General features: G+C 69.2%; 1 protein-coding gene across 1 annotated transcript in view; it reads left to right on the top strand.

The window, feature by feature from the left end:
- Positions 1 to 21,732, top strand: part of LOC309451878 (filamin-A-like) — a gene marked incomplete at both ends in the record, with an annotated part of 41,394 nt that extends 19,662 nt beyond the window's left edge. Inside the window, 14 exons of the mRNA XM_082076583.1 lie at positions 2,163 to 2,352; positions 2,595 to 2,618; positions 5,680 to 5,927; positions 6,006 to 6,108; positions 8,890 to 9,030; positions 9,636 to 9,764; positions 10,229 to 10,402; positions 11,566 to 11,727; positions 13,071 to 13,274; positions 15,239 to 15,391; positions 16,223 to 16,345; positions 18,691 to 18,957; positions 20,389 to 20,526; positions 21,643 to 21,732. Coding sequence (XP_081932709.1) covers positions 2,163 to 2,352; positions 2,595 to 2,618; positions 5,680 to 5,927; positions 6,006 to 6,108; positions 8,890 to 9,030; positions 9,636 to 9,764; positions 10,229 to 10,402; positions 11,566 to 11,727; positions 13,071 to 13,274; positions 15,239 to 15,391; positions 16,223 to 16,345; positions 18,691 to 18,957; positions 20,389 to 20,526; positions 21,643 to 21,732 — 2,146 coding nt within the window. The remainder of the gene's footprint in view (positions 1 to 2,162; positions 2,353 to 2,594; positions 2,619 to 5,679; positions 5,928 to 6,005; positions 6,109 to 8,889; positions 9,031 to 9,635; positions 9,765 to 10,228; positions 10,403 to 11,565; positions 11,728 to 13,070; positions 13,275 to 15,238; positions 15,392 to 16,222; positions 16,346 to 18,690; positions 18,958 to 20,388; positions 20,527 to 21,642) is intronic.
- Between the last annotated feature and the right edge of the window lie 5 nt (positions 21,733 to 21,737).

Here is a 21,737-nt window from a genome sequence, read left to right as displayed (position 1 = left end):
GTGTGAGTGTGAGTGTGAGTGTGAGTGTGAGTGAGGGGCTGCTGGCCGTGCAGATCACGGTGTGTGAGTGAGGGTGTGAGTGTGAGTGTGAGTGTGAGTGTGAGTGAGGGGCTGCTGGCCGTGCAGATCACGGTGTGTGGGTGTGGGTGTGAGTGTGAGTGTGAGTGTGAGTGTGAGTGTGAGTGTGGGTGTGAGTGTGAGTGTGAGTGTGAGTGTGAGTGTGAGTGTGAGTGAGGGGCTGCTGGCCGTGCAGATCACGGTGTGTGGGTGTGGGTGTGAGTGTGAGTGTGAGTGTGAGTGTGAGTGTGAGTGTGAGTGTGAGTGAGGGGCTGCTGGCCGTGCAGATCACGGTGTGTGGGTGTGGGTGTGAGTGTGAGTGTGAGTGTGAGTGTGAGTGTGGGTGTGAGTGTGAGTGTGAGTGTGAGTGTGAGTGTGAGTGAGGGGCTGCTGGCCGTGCAGATCACGGTGTGTGAGTGTGGGTGTGAGTGTGAGTGTGAGTGTGAGTGTGGGTGTGAGTGTGAGTGTGAGTGTGAGTGTGAGTGTGAGTGAGGGCTGCTGGCCGTGCAGATCACGGTGTGTGTGAGTGTGAGTGTGAGTGTGGGTGTGAGTGTGAGTGTGAGTGTGAGTGTGGGTGTGAGTGTGAGTGTGAGTGTGAGTGTGAGTGAGGGGCTGCTGGCCGTGCAGATCACGGTGTGTGAGTGTGGGTGTGAGTGTGAGTGTGAGTGTGAGTGTGAGTGTGAGTGTGAGTGTGGGTGTGGGTGTGAGTGTGAGTGTGAGTGTGGGTGTGAGTGTGAGTGTGAGTGAGGGGCTGCTGGCCGTGCAGATCACGGTGTGTGAGTGTGGGTGTGAGTGTGAGTGTGAGTGTGAGTGAGGGGCTGCTGGCCGTGCAGATCACGGTGTGTGAGTGTGAGTGTGAGTGTGAGTGTGAGTGTGAGTGTGAGTGTGAGTGTGAGTGAGGGGCTGCTGGCCGTGCAGATCATGGTGTGTGAGTGTGGGTGTGAGTGTGAGTGTGAGGGGCTGCTGGCCGTGCAGATCACGGTGTGTGAGTGTGGGTGTGAGTGTGAGTGTGGGTGTGAGTGTGAGTGTGAGTGTGAGTGAGGGGCTGCTGGCCGTGCAGATCACGGTGTGTGAGTGTGGGTGTGGGTGTGGGTGTGAGTGTGAGTGTGAGTGTGAGTGTGAGTGTGAGTGTGAGTGTGAGTGAGGGGCTGCTGGCCGTGCAGATCATGGTGTGTGAGTGTGGGTGTGAGTGTGAGTGTGAGTGTGAGTGTGAGTGTGAGTGTGAGGGGCTGCTGGCCGTGCAGATCATGGTGTGTGAGTGTGGGTGTGAGTGTGAGTGTGAGTGTGAGTGTGAGTGTGAGTGTGAGTGTGAGTGTGAGTGAGGGGCTGCTGGCCGTGCAGATCACGGTGTGTGAGTGTGAGTGTGAGTGTGAGTGTGAGTGTGAGTGTGAGTGTGAGTGTGAGTGAGGGGCTGCTGGCCGTGCAGATCACGGTGTGTGAGTGTGGGTGTGGGTGTGAGTGTGAGTGTGAGTGTGAGTGTGAGTGTGAGTGTGAGTGTGAGTGTGAGTGTGAGTGTGGGTGTGAGTGTGAGTGTGAGTGTGAGTGTGAGTGAGGGGCTGCTGGCCGTGCAGATCACGGTGTGTGAGTGTGGGTGTGAGTGTGAGTGTGAGTGTGGGTGTGGGTGTGAGTGTGAGTGTGAGTGAGGGGCTGCTGGCCGTGCAGATCACGGTGCAGTGACATCATGGTGTCACTGTCCCCGTGTCCTGTGTCCCCCATGTCCCCCATGTCCCCATGTCCCCATGTCCCCGTGTCCCCATGTCCCCGTGTCCCCATGTCCCCCATGTCCCCATGTCCCCATGTCCCCACGTCCCCACGTCCCCGTGTCCCCACGTCCCCGTGTCCCCATGTCCCCATGTCCCCCACGTCCCCACGTCCCCGTGTCCCCACGTCCCCATGTCCCCACGTCCCCATGTCCCCGTGTCCCCATGTCCCCATGTCCCCCACGTCCCCACGTCCCCACGTCCCCACGTCCCCACGTCCCCACGTCCCCATGTCCCCACGTCCCCATGTCCCCCTGTCCCCGTGTCCCCACGTCCCCAACCCCCTCCCCTCCGTGTCCCGTCCCCTCGTCCCCGTCCCCGGTGTCACCGTCCCCGCGTCCCCAGGACCCCGAGGGGAAGCCCAAGAAGGCGTCGATCCGGGACAACCAGGACGGCACGTACACGGTGTCGTACGTGCCCGACACCACCGGCCGCTACACCATCCTCATCAAGTACGGCGGCGACGAGATCCCCTACTCGCCGTACCGGATCCGCGCCGTGCCCGCCGGCGACGCCAGCAAGTGCACCGTCACCGGTACGCGCCGGGGGGGGCACCGCGGCACCCGCACCGGGGGGCACCCGCTTCACCGGCACCGGGGGATTGGGCACCCGCTTCACCGGCGGCGCCGGCACCCGCGTCACCGGCACCGGGGGGTCGGGCACCCGCGTCACCGGCACCGGGGGGGGGTTGGGGGGGTGGCACCGCCCGGTCTCACTGATCTCTTGCTTCTCTGCCCACCGCACGCCCCACGCCCCCCCCGCTGCCGCGCTCTATAGTGTCCATCGGCGGCCACGGCTTAGGTAAGCGCCGCATGGCTGGGGGGAGCACGCGCCCCCACCGCCCCCAAACCACGCCCCCAAACCGCCCCCCCAAACCAGCCCCCCAAACCACGCCCCCAAACCGCCCCCCCAAACCGCCCCCCCAAACCGCCCCCCCAAACCGCGCCCTCCCGGGGGCTCCGGTGACCCCACCGTGTTCTGGGCGGGGTCCCGTTGTCACCAGGGGGTCCCCAGCCTGTCCCCCTCTGGGGGGGCTCTGGTGACCCCAGTGACCCCACCGTGTTCCAGGGGGTGTCCCATTGTCACCAGGGTCCCCAGCCTGTCCCCCTGTGGGGGGGCTCCGGTGACTCCCGTGACCCCTGGTGACTCCTGGTGACCCCTGGTGACTCCCAGTGACCCCACCATGTTCCGGGGGGTGTCCTGTTGTCACCGGGGGGTCCCCAGCCCGTCCCCCTCTGGGGGGCTCTGGTGACCCCTGGTGACCCCTGGTGACTCCCAGTGACCCCGGTGACTCCCAGTGACCCCACCATGTTCCGGGGGGTGTCCCATTGTCACCAGGGTCCCCAGCCCGTCCCCCTCTGGGGGGCTCTGGTGACCCCTGGTGACCCCTGGTGACTCCCAGTGACCCCGGTGACTCCCAGTGACCCCACCATGTTCCGGGGGGTGTCCCATTGTCACCAGGGTCCCCAGCCCGTCCCCCTCCGGGGGGCTCCGGTGACCCCTGGTGACCCCTGGTGACTCCCAGTGACCCCACCATGTTCCGGGGGGTGTCCCATTGTCACCAGGGGGTCCCCAGCCCGTCCCCCTGTGGGGGGGCTCCGGTGACCCCGGTGACACCAGTGACCCCAGTGACTCCCAGTGACCCCACCGTGTCCTGGGGGGTGTCCCATTGTCACCGGGGGGTCCCCAGCCCGTCCCGCTCCGGGGGGCTCCGGTGACCCCGGTGACACCAGTGACCCCAGTGACTCCCAGTGACCCCACCGTGTTCCAGGGGGTGTCCCATTGCCACCGGGGGTCCCCAGCCCGTCCCCCTGTGGGGGGGCTCCGGTGACCCCCGTGACCCCCGGTGACTCCTGGTGACCCCTGGTGACTCCCAGTGACCCCACCATGTTCCAGGGGGTGTCCCATTGTCACCAGGGTCCCCAGCCCGTCCCCCTCCGGGGGACTCCGGTGACCCCAGTGACCCCACCGTGTTCCAGGGGTGTCCCATTGTCACCAGGGGGTCCCCAGCCCGTCCCCCTCTGGGGGGGCTCCGGTGACCCCAGTGACCCCACCGTGTTCCAGGGGTGTCCCATTGTCACCAGGGGGTCCCCAGCCCGTCCCCCTCTGGGGGGCTCTGGTGACCCCAGTGACCCCACCGTGTTCCAGGGGGTGTCCCATTGTCACCAGGGTCCCCAGCCTGTCCCGCTCCGGGGGGGCTCCAGTGACCCCAGTGACTCCCAGTGACCCCACCATGTTCTGGGGGGGGTCCCGTTGTCACTGGGGGATCCCCAGCCCATCCCCCTCCAGTGACCCCAAGTGACCCCGGTGACTCCCAGTGACCCCACCATGTTCCGGGGGGTGTCCCATTGTCACCAGGGGGTCCCCAGCCCGTCCCCCTCCGGGGGGCTCCGGTGACCCCGGTGACCCCAGTGACCCCAGTGACTCCCAGTGACCTCACCGTGTTCCAGGGGGTGTCCCATTGTCACCAGGGGGTCCCCAGCCCGTCCCCCTCCGGGGGGCTGCGGTGACCCCTGGTGACCCCCGGTGACTCCCAGTGACCCCACCGTGTTCCAGGGGGTGTCCCATTGTCATCAGGGGTCCCCAGCCCGTCCCCCTCCGGGGGGCTCCGGTGCCCCCCGTGACCCCGGTGTCCCCAGTGACTCCCAGTGACCCCACCGTGTCCTGGGGGGTGTCCCATTGTCACCAGGGGGTCCCCAGCCCGTCCCCCTCCGGGGGGCTCTGGTGACCCCTGGTGACCCCTGGTGACTCCCAGTGACCCCGGTGACTCCCAGTGACCCCACCATGTTCCGGGGGGTGTCCTGTTGTCACCAGGGGGTCCCCAGCCCGTCCCCCTCCGGGGGGCTCCGGTGACTCCCAGTGACCCCACCGTGTTCCGGGGGGTGTCCCATTGTCACCAGGGGGTCCCCAGCCCGTCCCCCTGTGGGGGGGCTCCGGTGACCCCGGTGACACCAGTGACCCCAGTGACTCCCAGTGACCCCACCGTGTCCTGGGGGGTGTCCCATTGTCACCAGGGGGTCCCCAGCCCGTCCCCCTCCGGGGGGCTCCGGTGACTCCCAGTGACCCCACTGTGTTCTGGGGGGTGTCCCATTGTCACCAGGGGGTCCCCAGCCCGTCCCCCTCCGGGGGGCTCCGGTGACCCCCGTGACCCCCGGTGACTCCTGGTGACCCCGGTGACTCCCAGTGACCCCACTGTGTTCCGAGGGGTGTCCCATTGCCACCGGGGGGTCCCCAGCCCATCCCCCTCCGGGGGGCTCCGGTGACCCCAATGACCCCACTGTGTTCTGGGGGGAGTCCCATTGCCACCGGGGGTCCCCAGCCCGTCCCCCTCCGGGGGGCTCCGGTGACCCCTGGTGACCCCTGGTGACTCCTGGTGACCCCGGTGACTCCCAGTGACCCCACCGTGTTCTGGGGGGTGTCCCATTGTCACCAGGGGGTCCCCAGCCCGTCCCCCTCCGGGGGGCTCCGGTGACCCCAATGACCCCACCGTGTTCCGGGGGGTGTCCCATTGCCACCAGGGGTCCCCAGCCCGTCCCCCTCCGGGGGGCTCCGGTGACCCCAATGACCCCACTGTGTTCTGGGGGGTGTCCCATTGCCACCGGGGGTCCCCAGCCCGTCCCCCTCCGGGGGGCTCCGGTGACCCCTGGTGACCCCTGGTGACTCCCAGTGACCCCACCATGTTCCGGGGGGTGTCCCATTGTCACCGGGGGATCCCCAGCCCGTCCCCCTCCGGGGGGCTCCGGTGACCCCAATGACCCCACTGTGTTCTGGGGGGTGTCCCATTGCCACCGGGGGTCCCCAGCCCGTCCCCCTCCGGGGGCTCCGGTGCCCCCCGTGACCCCGGTGTCCCGGTGCCCGTCAGGCGCCGGCGTGGGCCCCACGATCCAGCTGGGCGAGGAGACGGTGATCACGGTGGACGCCAAGGCGGCGGGCAAGGGGAAGGTGACGTGCTCCGTGTGCACCCCCGACGGCTCCGAGGTGGACGTGGACGTGGCCGAGAACCCCGACGGCACCTTCGACATCTTCTACACGGCGCCGCAGCCCGGCAAGTACGTCATCTGCGTGCGCTTCGGCGGCGAGCACATCCCCAACAGCCCCTTCCAGGTCCTGGTGAGTCGGGGGGGTCCCGGGGGGGTCCCGGGGGGGGTCCCGGGGGGGTCCCGGCGCCGCTAACGCGGTTGTTGGCAGGCGACCGACCGCCCGCTGCTGGGGGTCAACGGGCTGGACGTGGCCGGGCTGCGCCCGTTCGACCTCGTCATCCCCTTCACCGTCAAGAAGGGCGAGATCACGGGTGAGCGCCAAGGGGGGGCTGGGGCCGATGGGGGGGCCCACGGTGTCCCCGGGGTGTCCCCACGGTGTCCCCATGGTGTCCCCAGGGTGTCCCCACGGTGTCCCCAGGGTGTCCCCAGGGTGTCCCCATGGTGTCCCCAGGGTGAACCCAGGGTGAACCCAGGGTGTCCCCAGGGTGTCCCCATGGTGTCCCCATGGTGTCCCTGGGGTGTCCCCACGGTGTCCCTGGGGTGTCCCCATGGTGTCCCCAGGGTGTCCCCAGGGTGTCCCCATGGTGTCCCTGGGGTGTCCCCACGGTGTCCCCACGGTGTCCCCAGGGTGTCCCCAGGGTGAACCCAGGGTGTCCCCAGGGTGTCCCCATGGTGTCCCTGGGGTGTCCCCACGGTGTCCCCACGGTGTCCCCAGAATGTCCCCAGGGTGAACCCAGAATGTCCCCATGGTGTCCCCACAGTGTCCCCAGGGTGTCCCCATGGTGTCCCCATGGTGTCCCCAGGGTGTCCCCACGGTGTCCCCACGGTGTCCCCATGGTGTCCCCAGGGTGTCCCCAGGGTGTCCCCATGGTGTCCCCACGGTGTCCCCATGGTGTCCCCACGGTGTCCCTGGGGTGTCCCCAGGGTGTCCCCATGGTGAACCCAGGGTGAACCCAGGGTGTCCCCACGGTGTCCCCACGGTGTCCCCATGGTGTCCCCAGGGTGTCCCCACGGTGTCCCCATGGTGTCCCCACGGTGTCCCCGGGGTGTCCCCACGGTGTCCCCAGGGTGTCCCCAGGGTGTCCCCACGGTGTCCCCACGGTGTCCCCAGGGTGTCCCCGGGGTGTCCCCACGGTGTCCCCAGGGTGTCCCCAGGGTGTCCCCACGGTGTCCCCAGGGTGTCCCTGGGGTGTCCCCAGGGTGAACCCAGGGTGTCCCCACGGTGTCCCCATGGTGTCCCCAGGGTGAACCCAGGGTGAACCCAGGGTGTCCCCACGGTGTCCCCAAGGTGTCCCCGGGGTGTCCCCACGGTGTCCCCAGGGTGTCCCTGGGGTGTCCCCACGGTGTCCCCGGGGTGTCCCCATGGTGTCCCCACGGTGTCCCCAGGGTGTCCCCAGGGTGAACCCAGGGTGTCCCCATGGTGTCCCCGGGGTGTCCCCAGGGTGAACCCACGGTGTCCCCATGGTGTCCCCGGGGTGTCCCCGGGGTGTCCCCACGGTGTCCCCAGGGTGAACCCAGGGTGAACCCAGGGTGTCCCCACGGTGTCCCCATGGTGTCCCCAGGGTGTCCCCGGGGTGTCCCCACAGTGTCCCCAGGGTGTCCCCAGGGTGTCCCCATGGTGTCCCCACGGTGTCCCCGGGGTGTCCCCGGGGTGTCCCCACGGTGTCCCCATGGTGTCCCCAGGGTGTCCCCACGGTGTCCCCAGGGTGAACCCAGGGTGTCCCCAGGGTGTCCCCACGGTGTCCCCAGGGTGTCCCCAGGGTGAACCCACGGTGTCCCCATGGTGTCCCCGGGGTGTCCCTGGGGTGTCCCCACGGTGTCCCCGGGGTGTCCCCGGGGTGTCCCCACGGTGTCCCCAGGGTGTCCCCGGGGTGTCCCCATGGTGTCCCTGGGGTGTCCCCAGGGTGTCCCCAGGGTGTCCCCACGGTGTCCCCATGGTGTCCCCGGGGTGTCCCCACAGTGTCTCCACGGTGTCCCCAGGGTGTCCCCATGGTGTCCCCACGGTGTCCCCACGATGTCCCCAGGGTGTCCCCGGGGTGTCCCCACAGTGTCCCCAGGGTGTCCCCATGGTGTCCCCAGGGTGTCCCCATGGTGTCCCCACGGTGTCCCCAGGGTGTCCCCATGGTGTCCCCAGGGTGTACCCAGGGTGTCCCCGGGGTGTCCCCACAGTGTCCCCACGGTGTCCCCACGGTGTCCCCACGGTGTCCCCATGGTGTCCCCAGGGTGTCCCCAGGGTGTCCCCACGGTGCCCCTGGGGTGATCCCAGCCTCCCAGGAGTCCTGCTGGGGGGTCTCTGGAGCCAGATTGGGGGTACACAAGGTCTGGAGGTCCCCACAGCCCCCCAGATCATCCCAAGGGGTCTCCAAGGCCTGGGGGTCACCACAGCCCCCCCAGGTCCTCCCAAGGGATCCCCAAAGCCCCCCAGGTCCTCCCAAAGGGTCCCCAAGGCCTGGGGTCCCCAGAGACCCCCAGATCATCCCAAGGGGTCCCCAAGGCTGGGGGGTCCCCAGAGACCCCAGATCATCCCAAGGGGTCCCCAAAGCCCCCCAGGTCCTCCCAAGGGTTCCCCAAGGCCAGGGGTCCCCACAGACCCCCCAGATCATCCCAAGGGGTCCCCAAGGCTGGGGGGTCCCCAAAGACCCCAGATCATCCCAAGGGGTCCCCAGAGCCCCCCAGGTCCTCCCAAGGGGTCCCCAAGGCCTGGGGTCCCCAGAGACCCCCCAGATCATCCCAAGGGGTCCCCAGAGCCCCCCAGGTCCTCCCAAGGGGTCCCCAAGGCTGGGGGGTCCCCAAAGGCCCCAGATCATCCCAAGGGGTCCCCAGAGCCCCCCAGATCATCCCAAGGGGTCCCCAAGGCTGGGGGGTCCCCAAAGACCCCAGATCATCCCAAGGGGTCCCCAGAGCCCCCCAGGTCCTCCCAAGGGGTCCCCAAGGCTGGGGGGTCCCCAAAGGCCCCAGATCATCCCAAGGGGTCCCCAAGGCTGGGGGGTCCCCAAAGGCCCCAGATCATCCCAAGGGGTCCCCAGAGCCCCCCAGCCCCCCCAGGCCCCCCAGGCCGGGGTCCGTGGGCACGCTGACCCCGTGTGGCGCAGGGGAGGTGCGGATGCCCTCGGGGAAGGTGGCCAAGCCCGACATCACGGACAACAAGGACGGGACGGTGACCGTGCGGTTCGCGCCCAGCGAGGCCGGGCTGCACGAGATGGACATTCGCTACGAGAACATGCACATCCCCGGTGCGACGGGGGACAAGGGGGACAATGGGGACAATGGGGGGACAGGGGACAATGGGGACAATGGGGACAATGGGGGGGGTGGGGAAAATGGGGACAGCGGGGGGGTGGGGATAATGGGGGGGGCTGGGGACAGCGGGGGGCTGGGAACAATGGGGACAGTGGGGACAATGCGGGGGTGGGGACAGTGGGGGGGCTGGGGACAATGGGGACAGCGGGGACAGCGGGGGGCTGGGAACAATGGGGACAGTGGGGACAATGCGGGGGTGGGGACAGTGAGGGGGCTGGGGACAATGGGGACAGTGGGGACAGCGGGGGGCTGGGGACAATGCGGGGGGCTGGGGACAGCGGGGGGCTGGGGGCAATCAGGGGGTCTGGGGACAATGGGGGGCTGGGGACAATGAGGGGGTCTGGGGACAATGGGGGGGGTCTGGGGACAATGGGGGGTCTGGGGACAATGGGGGGGGTCTGGGGACAATGGGGGGTCTGGGGACAATGAGGGGTCTGTGGCTCCGGCGCCCTGGAGGTGCCGCGCCGCCCCCGCAGCTCCTCTGGTTGTTGTGGGTGGGGGTCCGGCTGCCCCCTGACCCCGCCCCCTGCCCCCCCAGGCAGCCCCCTGCAGTTCTACGTGGATTACGTGAACAGCGGCCACGTCACGGCCTACGGCCCCGGGCTCATCCACGGCACCGTCAACAAGCCGGCCACCTTCACCGTCAACACCAAGGACGCCGGCGAGGGTGAGCGGGGGGGTCCCGGGGGTCCGGGGGGTCCCCGTGGGCACCCCCTGCCCCTGCCCCTGCCCCTGACCTTGACCCTGCCCCTGCCCCTGCCCCTGACCTTGACCCTGCCCCTGACCCTGACCTTGACCCTGACCCTGACCCTGCCCCTGACCCTGACCTTGACCCTGCCCCTGCCCCTGACCCTGCCCCTGCCCCTGACCCTGACCCTGCCCCTGACCTTGACCCTGCCCCTGACCCTGACCCTGCCCCTTACCCTGCCCCTGACCCTGACCCTGACCCTGACCCTGCCCCTGACCTTGACCCTGACCCTGCCCCTGACCTTGACCCTGCCCCTGACCTTGACCCTGCCCCTGCCCCTGACCTTGACCCTGCCCCTGACCCTGCCCCTGCCCTTGACCCTGACCCTGCCCCTGCCCTGACCTTGACCCTGCCCCTGCCCCTGACCTTGACCCCGCCCCCAGGCGGGCTGTCGCTGGCCGTGGAGGGCCCGTCCAAGGCGGAGATCAGTTGCACCGACAACCAGGACGGCACGTGCAGCGTGTCCTACCTGCCCGTGCTGCCCGGCGACTACAGCATCGTGGTCAAGTACAACGACAAGCACATCGCGGGCAGCCCCTTCACCGCGCGCATCACCGGTACGGGCTGCCCGGGGCTGCGGGGGCTCCGGGGGCGCCCGTGGGGGCTGCGGGTGCTCCCCTGGGGGCTGCGGGTGCTCCGGGGGGGTCCTGGAGGGGTGGGGGAACTGGAGTCCCCAGGGGACTGGAAGTTGGTCTGGGGGTCAGTCTGGGATCCCTAAGGGAGGGTCTGGGGTCTCTCAGGGGGGTCTGGGGTCCCTTGGGTGGTCTGGGGCTCTTTAGGGAGGCTCTGGGGTCCCTTGGGGGGTTTGGGGGTGCTTGGGGGGTTTGGGGGTGCTTAGAGAGGGTTTGGGGTCCCTTGGGGGGTTTAGGGGTGCTTAGAGAGGGTTTGGGGTCCCTTGAGAGATTTGGGGGGTCTGTGGGTCTTTAGAGAGGGTTTGGGGTCCCTTGGGGGGTCTGGGGTCCCTTGTTGGGTCTGTGGTCTCCAGGGAGGCCCTGGGGGTCCCGGGGGGGTCTGGGGTCTCTCAGGGGGTCTGTGGGGTCCCAGGGGGGTCTGGGGTCTCTCAGGGGGTCTGTGGGTTCCTGGGGGGGTCTGGGGTCTCTCAGGGGGTCTGTGGGGTCCTGGGGGGGTCTGGGGTCTCTCAGGGGGTCTGTGGGGTCCCAGGGGGGTCTGGGGTCTCTCAGGGGGTCTGTGGGTTCCTGGGGGGGTCTGGGGTCTCTCAGGGGGTCTGTGGGGTCCTGGGGGGGTCTGGGGTCTCTCAGGGGGTCTGTGGGGTCCCAGGGGGGTCTGGGGTCTCTCAGGGGGTCTGTGGGTTCCTGGGGGGGTCTGGGGTCTCTCAGGGGGTCTGTGGGGTCCCAGGGGGGTCTGGGGTCTCTCAGGGGGTCTGTGGGTTCCTGGGGGGGTCTGGGGTCTCTCAGGGGGTCTGTGGGGTCCCGGGGGGGTCTGGGGTCTCTCAGGGGGTCTGTGGGGTCCCTGGGGGGTCTGGGGTCTCTCAGGGGGTCTGTGGGGTCCCAGGGGGGTCTGGGGTCTCTCAGGGGGTCTGTGGGGTCCTGGGGGGGTCTGGGGTCTCTCAGGGGGTCTGTGGGGTCCTGGGGGGGTCTGTGGGGTCCCCGGGGGGGTCTGGGGTCTCTCAGGGGGTCTGTGGGGTCCCTGGGGGGGTCTGTGGGGTCCCTGGGGGGGTCTGTGGGTGCGGGGGGGTCCCAGCAGCACCATGTCCCCGCAGGTGACGACTCGCTGCGCCTGAGCCACCTCAAGGTGGGCGCGTCGGCCGACATCCCCCTGGACATCGCGGAGACCGACCTGAGCCAGCTGGCGGCCACCGTCACCGCGCCCTCGGGCCGCAAGGAGCCCTGCCAGCTCAAGCGCCTGCGCAACGGCCACATCGGTGACCGGGACAGGGGACACGGGGGGGACACGGGGACATGGGGACATGGGGACATGGGGGACATGGGGGACATGGGGACATGGGGGACACAGCCACCGTCACCGCGCCCTCGGGCCGCAAGGAGCCCTGCCAGCTCAAGCGCCTGCGCAACGGCCACATCGGTGACCGGGACAGGGGACACGGGGACACGGGGACACGGGGACATGGGGACATGGGGGACATGGGGGACACAGGGACATGGGGGACACAGGGACATGGGGGACATGGGGACATGGGGACACGGGGACATGGGGACACGGGGACATGGGGGACATGGGGACATGGGGGACACGGGGACATGGGGACACGGGGACATGGGGACATGGGGACATGGGGGACATGGGGACATGGGGACATGGGGGACATGGGGGACATGGGGGACACGGGGGGGACACGTGGAGGTGCCCCTGTCCCCTCACTGACTGTCCCCCTGTCTGTCCCCCTGTCTGTCCCCTCACTGACCGTCCCCCTGTCTGTCCCTCGCTGTCTGTCCCCCTGTCTGTCCCCCTGTCTGTCCCCCTGTCTGTCCCTCGCTGTCTGTCCCTCGCTGTCTGTCCCCCTGTCTGTCCCTGGCTGACTGTCCCCTGTCCCCCTGTCTGTCCCCCTGTCTGTCCTCCTGTCTGTCCCTGGCTGACCGTCCCCTGTCCCCCTGTCTGTCCCTCGCTGTCTGTCCCCCTGTCTTTCCCCCTGTCTGTCCCTTGCTGTCTGTCCCCCTGTCTGTCCCTGGCTGACCGTCTGTCCCCCTGTCTGTCCCCGTGCTGACTGTCCCCCTGTCTGTCCCTGGCTGACTGTCCCCTGTCCCCCTGTCTGTCCCCCTGTCTGTCCTCCTGTCTGTCCCTGGCTGACTGTCCCCTGTCCCCCTGTCTGTCCCCCTGTCTGTCCCCTCACTGACTGTCCCCATGTCCCCTGTCCCCCTGTCTGTCCCTGGCTGACTGTCCCCTGTCCCCCTGTCTGTCCCCCTGTCTGTCCTCCTGTCTGTCCCTGGCTGACTGTCCCCTGTCCCCCTGTATGTCCCCCTGTCTGTCCCTCACTGACTGTCCCCTGTCCCCCTGTCTGTCCCCCTGTCTGTCCCCCTGTCTGTCCCTCGCTGTCTGTCCCCCTGTCTGTCCCTGGCTGACCGTCCGTCCCCCTGTCTGTCCCTGGCTGACTGTCCCCTGTCCCCCTGTCTGTCCCCCTGTCTGTCCCCCTGTCTGTCCCCCTGTCTGTCCCCGGCTGACCGTCCCCTGTCCCCCTGTCTGTCCCCCTGTCTGTCCCCCTGTCTGTCCCCCTGTCCGTCCCTGTCTGACCGTCCGTCCCCCCCCCAGGCATCTCGTTCGTGCCGCAGGAGGTGGGCGAGCACCTGGTGCACCTGTCGCGGGGGGGGCAGCCGCTGGCGCGCAGCCCCCTGGCGGTCACCATCAGCCAGGCCGAGCTGGGCGACGCCAGCCGCGTGCGCGCCGCGGGCGCCGGGCTGCGCGAGGGCCGCACCTTCCAGCCCGCCAGCTTCCACATCGACACGCGCGACGCCGGTACGGACAGACCGGGACCCCAGACCCACAGACCCCAGACCCCAGACCCACAGACCCCAGACCCACAGACCCACAGACCCCTGACCCCAGACCCCAGACCCCAGACCCCCAGACCCCCCGACCCCAGACCCACAGACCCCAGACCCACAGACCCACAGACCCCAGACCCCTGACCCCAGACCCACAGACCCACAGACCCCCTGACCCCAGACCCCAGACCCACAGACCCCAGACCCACAGACCCACAGACCCCAGACCCCAGACCCCCCGACCCACAGACCCCCAGACCCTAGACCCCCAGACCCCCAGACCCCCCGACCCCAGACCCACAGACCCCCAGACCCCAGACCCCCAGACCCCCCGACCCCAGACCCACAGACCCCCAGACCCCAGACCCCCAGACCCCAGACCCACAGACCCACAGACCCCAGACCACAGACCCACAGACCCACAGACCCCAGACCCACAGACCCCAGACCCCAGACCCCAGACCCACAGGCCCCAGACCCCCAGACCCCCAGACCCCAGACCCCAGACCCCCAGACCCCAGACCCACAGACCCACAGACCCCAGACCCCAGACCCCCAGACCCACAGACCCCAGACCCACAGACCCCAGACCCACAGACCCACAGACCCCTGACCCCAGACCCACAGACCCCAGACCCCCCGACCCCAGACCCCCCGACCCCAGACCCACAGACCCCAGACCCACAGACCCCAGACCCCAGACACACAGACCACAGACCCACAGACCCCCAGACCCACAGACCCCAGACCCCCAGACCCCCTGACCCCAGACCCACAGACCCCAGACCCCAGACCCCAGACCCACAGACCCCAGACCCCAGACCCACAGACCCCAGACCCACAGACCCCCAGACCCCAGACCCCAGACCCCAGACCCCAGACCCACAGACCCCAGACCCACAGACCCCCCGACCCACAGACCCCAGACCCTAGACCCACAGACCCCCAGACCCCAGACCCACAGACCCCCAGACCCCAGACCCCAGACCCACAGACCCACAGACCCCAGACACACAGACCCCCCGACCCCAGACCCACAGACCCACAGACCCCCTGACCCCAGACCCCAGACCCTAGACCCCAGACCTCCCGACCCCAGACCCACAGACCCCAGACCCCAGACCCACAGACCCACAGACCCCAGACCCACAGGCCCCAGACCCACAGACCCCAAGACCCACAGACCCCCAGACCCACAGACCCCAGACCCACAGACCCCCGAGCATCCCCAGAGCACCCTGAGCATCCCCTGAGCATCCCCAGAGCCCCCCCGAGCATCCCCTGAGCATCCCGGGGGTCCCAGAGCATCCCAGGGAGCCCCAAGACCCTCCCCAGAGCCCCCAAGCCCCCCAGAGCATCCCCAGACCCCCCCCCAAGCATTCCCCAAGCCCCCAGAGCATCCCCTGAGCTTCCCCAGAGCATCCCAGGGGTCCCTGAGCCCCCCAGAGCATCCCCTGAGCTTCCCCAGAGCATCCCAGGGGTCCCCGAGCCCCCCAGAGCATCCCCAGAGCATCTCCAGAACATCCCAGGGGTCCCCGAGCCCCCCCGAGCCGCCTCAAGCATCCCCAGACCCTCCCCAGAGCCCCCCCAAGCATCCCCAGAGCATCCCAGGGGTCCCCAGAGCATCCCCAGGGTCCCAGAGCCCCCAGACCCTCCCCAGAGCATCCTGGGGGTCACCCAGCCCCTCCCAGGGTCCCCAAAGCCCCCCAGCCCCTCGCGGGGTCCCCAGAGCCCCCAGCCCCTCGCGGGGTCCCCCGGTCCGTTTTGGGGGGTCTCTGACGGCCGCCCGCAGGGTACGGGGGGCTCAGCCTGTCCCCAGGGTCCCCAGAGCCCCCAGCCCCTCCCAGAGCCCCCAGCCCCTCCCCAGGGTCCCCAGCGCCCCCAGCCCCTCGGGGGTCCCTGGTCCGTTTTGGGGGGTCTGACGGCCGCCCGCAGGGTACGGGGGGCTCAGCCTGTCCATCGAGGGCCCCAGCAAGGTGGACATCGGCACCGAGGAGCTGGAGGACGGGACGTGCCGCGTGTCCTACTGCCCCACCGAGCCCGGCAACTACATCATCTCCCTCAAGTTCGCCGACCAGCACGTCCCCGGTGGGCGGGGGGCACGGGGGGCACGGGGGGCCATGGGGGGCAATGGGGCATGGGGGGCGATGGGGGACATGGGGGGCCATGGGGGGCAGTGGGGCATGGGGGTCACGGGGGGCGATGGGGGACATGGGGGGCAATGGGGGACATGGGGGTGATGGGGGCAGGGGGGGTGATGGGGGCAACGGGGCAATGGGGACATGGGGGGCAATGGGGCATGGGGGTCACGGGGGGCGATGGGGGACATGGGGGGCAATGGGGACATGGGGGCATGGGGGGCAATGGGGCATGGGGGGCGATGGGGACATGGGGGGCAATGGGGGACATGGGGGCAACGGGGGCATGGGAGCACGGGGGGTGATGGGGGGCATGGGGGGCAGTGGGGACATGGGGGACATTGGGGCAATGGGGACATGGGGGGCACAGGGGGTGATGGGGGCAATGAGAGTAACGGGGGGCATGGGGACAACTGGGGCACGGAGGCAATTGGGACATGGGGGTGACGGGGGGCAGGGGGGCAATGGGGGTGACGGGGCAATGGGGGTGACGGGGGGCAATGGGGGTGACAGGGGGCAACGGGGGACATGGGGGCAATGGGGACACAGGGGCATGGGGACAACTGGGAGGGTGCTGGAGGCACTGGGGGCACTGGGGTCACTGGGAGGGTGACGGGGACCGGAAGGGAGCCGGGGGGTGTTTGGGGGTGTGTTTCTGGGGCTGTTTCTGGGGGTCTTTGGGGTGTTTGGGGCTGTTTCTGGGGGTCTTTGGGGTGTTTGGGGGTGTTTCTGTGGGTCTTTGGGGTGTTCCGCTGTGCGATTTCGGGGTGTCCCCCCCCAGGGAGCCCGTTCTCGGTGAAGGTGACGGGGGAGGGGCGGGTGAAGGAGAGCATCACCCGCCGGCGCCGCGCGCCCCCCGAGGCCGCCGTGGGCACCCCCTGCGACCTCAGCCTCAAGATGCCCGGTGAGCGGGGACCCGGTCCCCCCCCGGCACCCCCAGTGACCCCCAGTGACCCCCAGTCACCCCCAGTGTCCCCCAGTGACCCCCAGTCACCCCAGGGACCCCCAGTGTCCCGGGGTGGGGGTCTGAGTGTCCCCAAGTGTCCCAGGGGGGGAACCTCGAGTGTCCCAGGGGGACCCCCAGTCACCCCCAGTCACCCCCAGTCACCCCCAGTGTCCCGGGTTGGGAACCTCAAGTGTCCCAGGGGGCCCCCGAGTGTCCTGGGGGGACCCTGAGCATCCCCAAGGACCCACAGGGGACCCCGGAGATACGGAGGGGACTCCAATGAACCTTTATGGGGACCCCAAAAACCCAGGAGGGGACCCTGGAGATATAGAGGGGACCCCAAGGACCCATGGGAGGGGTCCCGGAGATAAAGAGGGGACCCTAGAGATAAAGAGGGGACCCCAAAAACCCAGGAGGGGACCCCAGAGATAAAGAGGGGACCCCAAGAACACATAGGAGGGGTCCTGGAGATAAAGAGGGAACCCTGGAGATAAAGAGGAACCCCCAGGAGCTGCCTGGGGACCCCAATAACCCAGGGGGACACCCCATCCACCAGGATGTCCCCACAATTAATGCCCCCCCCAGGAGCCACATGGGGACCCCAGTAACCCCATTGATCAGGAGGTCCCCACAATTAAAAGGCCCCCCCAGGATCCACATGGGGACCCCAATACCCCCATCCACCGGAAGGGTCCCCCCCACTGAACGCCCCCAGGACCCCCGTGAGGACCCCAATACCCCCAGGGTGACATCCCCTCAATCAGGAGGTCCCCACAATTAAAAGGCCCCCCCAGGATCCACATGGGGACCCCAATACCCCCACCCACCGGGAGGGTCCCCAGTGAACGCCCCCAGGATCCCCATGGGGACCCCAATAACTCCATGGGGACCCCAATACCCCCACCCACCGGGAGGGTCCCCCACTGAACGCCCCCAGGATCCCCATGGGGGCCTCAATAACTCCATGGGGACCCCAATACCCCCACCCACCAGGAGGGTCCCCCCAACTAACAGCCCCCAGGATCCCCGTGGGGACCCCAATAACTCCATGGGGACCCCAATACCCCCACCCACCGGGAGGGTCCCCCCAACTAACAGCCCCCAGGATCCCCGTGGGGACCCCAATAACTCCATGGGGACCCCAATACCCCCACCCACCGGGAGGGTCCCCACTGAACGCCCCCAGGATCCCCATGGGGACCCCAACACCCCCAAAGGGACACCCCATCCACTGGGAGGGTCCCCCCAACTAACAGCCCCCAGGATCCATATGGGGGACCCCAATACTCCCAGGGGGACACCCCATCCACCGGGAGGGTCCCCCAATGAACGCCCCCAGGATCCCCATGGGGACCCCAATACCCCCATCCACCGGAAGGGTCCCCCCAAGTAATGCCCCCCCGGATTCATGGGGGGACCCCAATAACCCCGTCCACTGGGAGGGTCCCTCAATGAACGCCCCCCAGGATCCCCATGGGGACCCCAACACCCTCATCCCCCGGGAGTGTCCCCCACTGAACACCCCCAGGATCCCCATGGGGACCCCAATAACTCCATGGGGACCCCAATACCCCTACCCACCGGGAGGGTCCCCACTGAACGCCCCCAGGATCCCCATGGGGACCCCAATAACTCCATGGGGACCCCAATACCCCTACCCACCGGGAGGGTCCCCACTGAACGCCCCCAGGATCCCCATGGGGACCCCAATATCCCCAAGGGGACACCCCATCCACTGGGAGGGTCCCCCCAACTAACAGCCCCCAGGATCCATATGGGGGACCCCAATACTCCCAGGGGGACACCCCATCCACCGGGAGGGTCCCCCCAGTGAACGCCCCCAGGATCCCCATGGGGACCCCAATACCCCCATCCACCGGAAGGGTCCCCCCAAGTAATGCCCCCCCGGATTCATGGGGGGACCCCAATAACCCCGTCCACTGGGAGGGTCCCTCAATGAACGCCCCCCAGGATCTCCATGGGGACCCCAACACCCTCATCCCCCGGGAGTGTCCCCCACTGAACGCCCCCAGGATCCCTGTGGGGACCCCAATAACCCCATGGGGACCCCAATACCCCCACCCACCGGGAGGGTCCCCACTGAACGCCCCCAGGATCCCCGTGGGGACCCCAACACCCCCATGGGGACCCCAACATCCCCAAGGGGACACCCCACCCACCGGGAGTGTCCCCCACTGAACGCCCCCAGGATCCCCATGGGGACCCCAATAACTCCATGGGGACCCCAATACCCCGACCCACCGGGAGGGTCCCCCCCAATTAAAGCCCCCCCCGTCCCGCAGAGCTGAGCTCGCCGGAGGTGACGGCGCAGGTGACGGGCCCGTCGGGGCAGGCGGTGCCGGCGCAGGTGCTGGAGGGCGGCGGCGGCGCGTTCGGCGTGCGCTTCGTGCCGGCAGAGACCGGCGCGCACTCGGTCAGCGTCAAGGACCGCGGGCAGCACGTGCCCGGCAGCCCCTTCCAGTTCACCGTGGGGCCGCTGGGCGAGGGGGGGGCGCACAAGGTGCGCGCCGGGGGGCCCGGCCTGGAGCGCGCCGAGGCCGGCGTGCCAGGTGAGGACACGGGGACGCGGCGACACGGGGCTGGGGACATGGGGACACGGGGACATGGGGACACGGGGACACGGGGACATGGGGACGCGGGGACACGGGGACATGGGGACGCGGGGACACGGGGACATGGGGACATGGGGACATGGGGACACGGGGACATGGGGACATGGGGACACGGGGCTGGGGACATGGGGACACGGGGACATGGGGACGCGGGGACACGGGGACATGGGGACACGGGGACGCGGGGACATGGGGACACGGGGCTGGGGACATGGGGACACAGGGACATGGGGACACGGGGACGCGGGGACATGGGGACACGGGGCTGGGGACATGGGGACACGGGGACATGGGGACACGGGGACGCGGGGACACGGGGACGCGGGGACATGGGGACATGGGGCTGGGGACATGGGGACATGGGGACACGGGGACATGGGGACACGGGGACATGGGGCTGGGGACATGGGGACACGGGGCTGGGGTGGGCAGGGGATGCAGAGGCCGGCGTGCCAGGTGAGGACACGGGGACACGGGGCTGGGGACATGGGGTCATGGGGCTCGGGACATGGGGACACGGGGCTGGGGACATGGGGACCCCAAAACCGGGGGACATGGGGACCCGGGGCTGGGGTGGGCAGGGGACACAGGGGCCAGCGTGCCAGGTGAGGGACACGGTGATACGGGACTGGGGACACGGGGACACGGACTGGGGACACGGGGACATGGGGACACGGACTGGGGACATGGGGACACGGGGCTGGGGACATGGGGACACGGGACTGGGGACACGGGGACAGGGGGACACGGACTGGGGACACGGAGACCCTGAAACTGGGGGACATGGGGACCCCGAGAGTGGGGGACATGGGGAGCCTGGAACTGGGGACATGGGGACATGGGAACCCCGAATCTGGGGACACGGGGACCCTGGAACTGGGGACACGGGGCTGGGGTGGGCGGGGACCTGCTGGGGGTGGCACAAAACCCACTGGAAATGCCCCAAAACCTGCTCGGGGTCCCCAAAGCATTGTGGGACCCCAAACCTTCCCCAGGGCTCCCCAAACCCTATGGGACCCCAAACCTGCGGGACCCCCAACCCTGCAGGACCCCAAACCCTGTGGGACCCCAAACCTGTGGGACCCCAAACCCTGCAGGACCCCAAACCCTGTGGGACCCCAAACCTGTGGGACCCCCAACCCTGCAGGACCCCAAACCCTGTGGGACCCCAAATCTGTGGGACCCCCAACCCTGTGGATCCCCAAACCCTCCCTGGGGCTCCCCCAACCCTGCGGGACCCCAAACCCAGTGGGACCCCAAACCCCGTGGGACCCCATCCCACCCAGCCCCAGCCCGGCGCAGCCCCCCGGGAGCAGATGTGGCCGGGGGGGCGGCCTCGGGGGTCCCTGACGCCCCCGCCCCCCCCAGCCGAGTTCAGCATCTGGACGCGCGAGGCGGGCGCCGGGGGCCTCTCCATCGCCGTGGAGGGGCCCAGCAAGGCCGAGATCGCCTTCGAGGACCGCAAGGACGGCTCCTGCGGCGTCTCCTACGTGGTGCAGGAGCCGGGTACGCGGCACCGGGACAGCGCCCCCCCACCGTCATACCGAACCCCCACGGGGACAGCGACCCCCCCATGGGGACACCGACCCCACCCCAGTGACACCGAGCCCCCCACGGGGACACCGACCCCACCCTGGGGACACCGACCCCACCCCAGTGACACCGACCCCCCCACGGGGACACCGACCCCACCCTGGGGACACTGACCCCACCCCAGTGACACTGACCCCCGGTGACACTGACCCCACCCAGTGACACTGACCTCTGGTGACACTGACCCCTGGTGACACTGACCCCTGGTGACATTGACCCCTGTTGACACTGACCCCACCCAGTGACACTGACCTCTGGTGACCCCCCCGGTGACACTGACCCCACCCAGTGACCCTGACCCCTGGTGACCCCCCCGGTGACACTGACCCCACCCAGTGACACTGACCCCTGGTGACCCCCCCGGTGACACTGACCCCACCCAGTGACACTGACCCCTGGTGACCCCCCCGGTGACACTGACCCCACCCAGTGACACTGACCTCTGGTGACCCTGACCCCCGGTGACACTGACCCCACCCAGTGACACTGACCTCTGGTGACATTGACCCCCAGTGACACTGACCCCACCCAGTGACACTGACCTCTGGTGACCCTGACCCCCGGTGACACTGACCCCACCCAGTGACACTGACCTCTGGTGACCCCGACCCCCGGTGACACTACCTGCCCCCCCCCAGTGACACCAACTCCTGGTGCCCCTGACCCCTGTGACCCCCCCAGTGCCCCTGACCCCTGTGACCCCCGGTGCCCCCCCCGGCACCCTGACCCCTGTGACCCCCGGTGCCCCCCCCGGCGCCCTGACCCCGGTGCCCCCGGTGCCCCTGACCCTGGCGCCCCTGGTGCCCCTGACCCCTGTGCCCCCCGGTGCCCCTGACCCTGGCGCCCCTGGTGCCCTTGACCCCTGTGCCCCCTGGTGCCCCCCCGGCGCCCTGACCCCTGTGCCCCCCGGTGCCCCTGACCCATGTGACCCCGGTGCCCCTGACCCTGGCGCCCCTGGTGCCCTTGACCCCTGTGCCCCCCGGTGCCCCCCCCCGGTGCCCCTGACCCCTGTGCCCCCCGGTGCCGCAGGCGACTACGAGGTGTCGGTGAAGTTCAACGAGGAGCACATCCCCGAGAGCCCGTTCGTGGTGGCGGCGGCCGCCCCGTGCCTGGACGCGCGGCGC

The sequence above is a fragment of the Streptopelia decaocto genome, assembly GCF_964273445.1.
Source record: "Streptopelia decaocto genome assembly, contig: HAP1_SCAFFOLD_1223, whole genome shotgun sequence".
Taxonomy (NCBI): Eukaryota; Metazoa; Chordata; class Aves; order Columbiformes; family Columbidae; genus Streptopelia; species Streptopelia decaocto.
This window is presented reverse-complemented; position numbering and strand designations above follow the sequence as displayed.